At 57.9% G+C, this 3,615-nt stretch overlaps 1 protein-coding gene across 1 annotated transcript in view; it reads left to right on the top strand.

The window, feature by feature from the left end:
* Window positions 1-3,615, top strand: part of ARHGAP19 (Rho GTPase activating protein 19) — a 159,475-nt gene that overhangs the window by 146,822 nt on the left and 9,038 nt on the right. Inside the window, exons 12-13 of the mRNA XM_012000320.1 lie at window positions 1,399-1,470; window positions 2,838-2,909. Coding sequence (XP_011855710.1) covers window positions 1,399-1,470; window positions 2,838-2,845 — 80 coding nt within the window. The 3' untranslated portion in view covers window positions 2,846-2,909. The remainder of the gene's footprint in view (window positions 1-1,398; window positions 1,471-2,837; window positions 2,910-3,615) is intronic.

The following is a 3,615-nucleotide window of genomic DNA, read 5'->3' as shown; positions in this document are numbered from 1 at the left end:
TGGGATTACAAGTGTGAGCCGCTGCATCCGGCCAGACCAAACAATTTCTAAACTCCTGGAGGACAGGGACTTTGTTTCTCAAAGTAGCTTGGACTTGGGTTGAGCTCTTGGCCGTACCCAGAACTTTTGACTAAAGTTGGCTAAGTGAGAAGACTGGGCTGCAGGTGAACATGGGGCGTGTGTGTGCGCCTGCGCGTGCGCATGTGTGAGCATGACAGTGTTAAGGAAGAGGTGGAGGCAAGCGGGAGCTGCCCCAGGGAGATAGATGGCAGAGGGGACAGCTGGAGTGAGGCCTGAGGGAGATTCTGCTGTGTGGGGCTCAGTGGGGGAGCTTTCTGGGGTAGGGAGAGCCTCACTCCTGGAATGGCCTGCCTTGGTGAGGCTGAGTGAGGCTGGGTGGGGCAGACAGCTCTTCAGGTGGGTCCAAGGTGGCCTTGGAAGGAAGGAGGGGCCCGGCAGCCCGGCATGGGGTGAGAGGAGGAGCTGTAGGCCTGGCCCCAGGACCCAGATGGTGGGGGTGGCCTCCCTTCCTGGCCACCCTCCTGCTCACTGCTGCAGGACTGGCCTCCTGGCAGGCCCCCCATCCCCCTGACCCAGAGCCTCCGCTGGCCCTCGGTTTCTTCTCTGCTTGTTGTCTCCAGCCTTCTGTAATCTGGCCCGCCTTCCCCCAGCCCTGCTTCTCACAGCTTCCAACTCTCTGGCTGTCTGCTGCCCGCTTCACCCCTCAGCTACTCCAGGCCTGATGCAGTGTGGTCCTCGGGGCACGTCTGCTCCCTCCCGGTCGTGTGCAGTTCTTCCTTGTCTTGGAGCCTCAGCTTGAGTTCCGTTTCCTCAGTCCTTTAAAATTGCGTAGCCCTCCTTGCTGTCTCCTGCTCAGAATATGGACAGCTCGCAGGAGCCAGTGCCACCAGACGATAACACTGGTGTCCCCATGGGGCCCTTTGCAAGCACAGGCCATGCCCTTTACTTGCTTATACCCTGTGCTGACCCTGTAAGTTAGACACAGTTGTCGTCCCCATTTTATAGATAAGGAAACTGAGGCTTAGCGAGGATTCTACCTGAATAGCCTCTCTCCTTGACTAGTTTCCACATTCTTCCCTGGGTGAATGTCTCATCTCTCCAACTAGACCGAGCTGCATTAGTGGCAGAAACCACGTTTTCGGTTTCCACAGCACTCCCAGTGATGTGCCCTGTGCCCTGCAGTTCCAGCGGGTTGGACGTCAGCTGCAAAGAGGGCCCAGCTTGTTGGGCCTCGACACAGACTCAACTCACAGAAGCCCCCAGCCCCACTGATGAGATGACTGGCTGATCCAGGGGGGCGGGCACCTGGAGCAGAGCCCCTGGCCTGGGGGCTCACCCTGCTCACTTCACTGCTTCCTTCTCTCCTTCTTCCTCCAGGGAACTCAATGGCAACAACATCACTCGGATCCACAAGAATGACTTTGTGGGGCTCAAGCAGCTGCGGGTGCTGTGAGTATGGGGTGCTCCCTCCCACCCCACCCCCGGCAATGCCACGGTGGTCCTGGGCAGGGCCCTGGCTGTGGGTGGTAGGGTGGTGGACTGGCTGGGCCCCTCCACTGTGGAGTCGGTCCTGGCAAGACATCCTGAGGGGTGTCGGGTGGGGTGATGTTCAGTCTTGAGTCTTAACTCACCGTAAGATCTGACGTCCTGTGCTCTCGGGGTAGTGCAGGGATCCTAGGACCTCAGTTCTTTCAGAACTCCCGCCTCTGCAGTTCTGAGGGTCTTTGGAGGAGCAGGGACCTCATGACCAACCGTCTCTGAGGTCAGAGCTGACAAGCTGCTGGGTAGGGATCTGCTCCAGAACCCCCTGACCTCTGCCCCTTCCCAGGCTCTGGGTGTGTCCCTTCTGAGTCTGGGGAAGCGCACGCTCTCTCCAGGGATTCCCCTCCCCTCTGCCCCCAGGCCTCCAGAGGGAGCCTCTCACACTTCAGGCTTTTGGAAACAAAGCAGAGAAAGAGAAGTGTCTGGTGGCGTTTCTCCCCCCCGCCCTGCCCCCAACGTCGTCTGAGGCCCATGCAGGGGCACGCAAGCCACTTGCTTGCGGGTGGAGAGGGACAGATGCAGTGGGAAAAACATACTTGACTATCTCAAAAGTTATCAGGCAACAGTCAATCTGTTGGTGAAAAATGCTGCCCCACCAGCCGGATGCTCTGGGTTTCAGGGCACGTTGGCGGCAAGGGGACGCAGAGTCCCACAGAGCCAGGTGGTTCAGTTGGCGTGGGCACCCCACTCTTGTCTTCAGCAGATGGGGCCAGGCGGGGTGGGGGTACAGGCAGAGAGGGTGTTGTCTGCCAATTGTAGAGTGTGTTGCTGCCTGTGTGGGCTCTGCCCAGTTGGCACAGGCTCCCCTCCCCCTGATACTGGCCGGTCCCCCCTGTTCTGTCCCTTGGACATGTGCCTTCAGGGCCCAAAGAGGCCAGGGCACGTGCGCCAGCAGCTCAAGCCAGCCTGTGCTGCCTGCTGCTGGGCCTTGCTCCCTGGAGCCTGATTGGAGCGGAGAGATGGTGCTCGGGTGCCCCGCGGCCTTCTGCCCTGGCAGGCAACTTCAGAGGGTTGGGGGTTGCAAGTGTATTTTGCAGTGAGGTAAGATGCTGGGAACCCTGAGGAGCCCATGTCGGCGAATTTGCAAAGGTGTAAGGAAATTGGGTCTGCTCAGGCCAGGCGTAGGCCTGTGTGAGGCTTGGGCATGGCTCCTGTCTTACTCCCTTGCCAATGCTGCCCTGGCAGAGGTTGCCTCTGCCCCTCCGTCATGCCAGCTGTTGCTAGCAGCCCTTGTCCCACACCCTGTAGCTGTCCTTGTCTCTTTGCTTCCCCAGGCAGCTGATGGAGAACCAGATTGGAGCAGTGGAACGCGGGGCTTTTGATGACATGAAGGAGCTGGAGCGGCTGTGAGTCCTGGCAGGGTGCGGGCCAGGAGGGCGGGGGGCTGGCACGTGAGGGAACTGGCAGGCCAAGCTGCTGCCGGGGATGAGGGGCACTCAGGGGAGGGGACCCCACGCCCAGCCTGCCTCCACCAGCGGATGGAGCCAGGAGCAGCTGCAGCTGTGAAAGTGGTCACAAGGCATGGTCACAGAGAAACCTGGTGTGGGTCCCCACCCCACGTTCTCCATGCAACTGTCCCTGTTGTTTTTCCCTGAAGATATGTGATGGCAAAAAATTTACATAATAATACAGAGGAAGTGAAATTTTTTCCTGTCATCTCATCCTGACATAACTGCTGTTCATTGATTTGTGTGTCCTTAAAGGAAGCCGTGGTGTGCCAAGGGGACCCATCAGGGAAGCCCTGGGAGATTGGTGTCTTAGGTGCACAGGGCCACAGTCCAGAAATGTGAAGGTGGAGGCGTGTTCTGATTCACATGGTTTGTTGCTGAATAGGGCTTTTAAGTTTGAAAATGGGTCTTGATCAAGTTTTGCATTTCAGTTTGGCAACGATGAAAAAAAGAAACATGGCGGGGTGAGGTGGGGGATGGGCACTCAGTCACGGTGGTCGCCGATCGCTTCCTTCTGAAAGTGGACTGGCTGTAGGTGTTAAGAGTCCTAAAGTTCATGCTCTTTGAACCAGAAAGTCCGTTTTATTTTAAGGAAATAATCAGA

Source organism: Mandrillus leucophaeus, unplaced genomic scaffold (genome assembly GCF_000951045.1).
Source record: "Mandrillus leucophaeus isolate KB7577 unplaced genomic scaffold, Mleu.le_1.0 Scaffold117, whole genome shotgun sequence".
Classification (NCBI taxonomy): domain Eukaryota; kingdom Metazoa; phylum Chordata; class Mammalia; order Primates; family Cercopithecidae; genus Mandrillus; species Mandrillus leucophaeus.
Note: the sequence above shows the minus strand (reverse complement) of the source record. Positions and strands in the feature narration are given on the sequence as shown.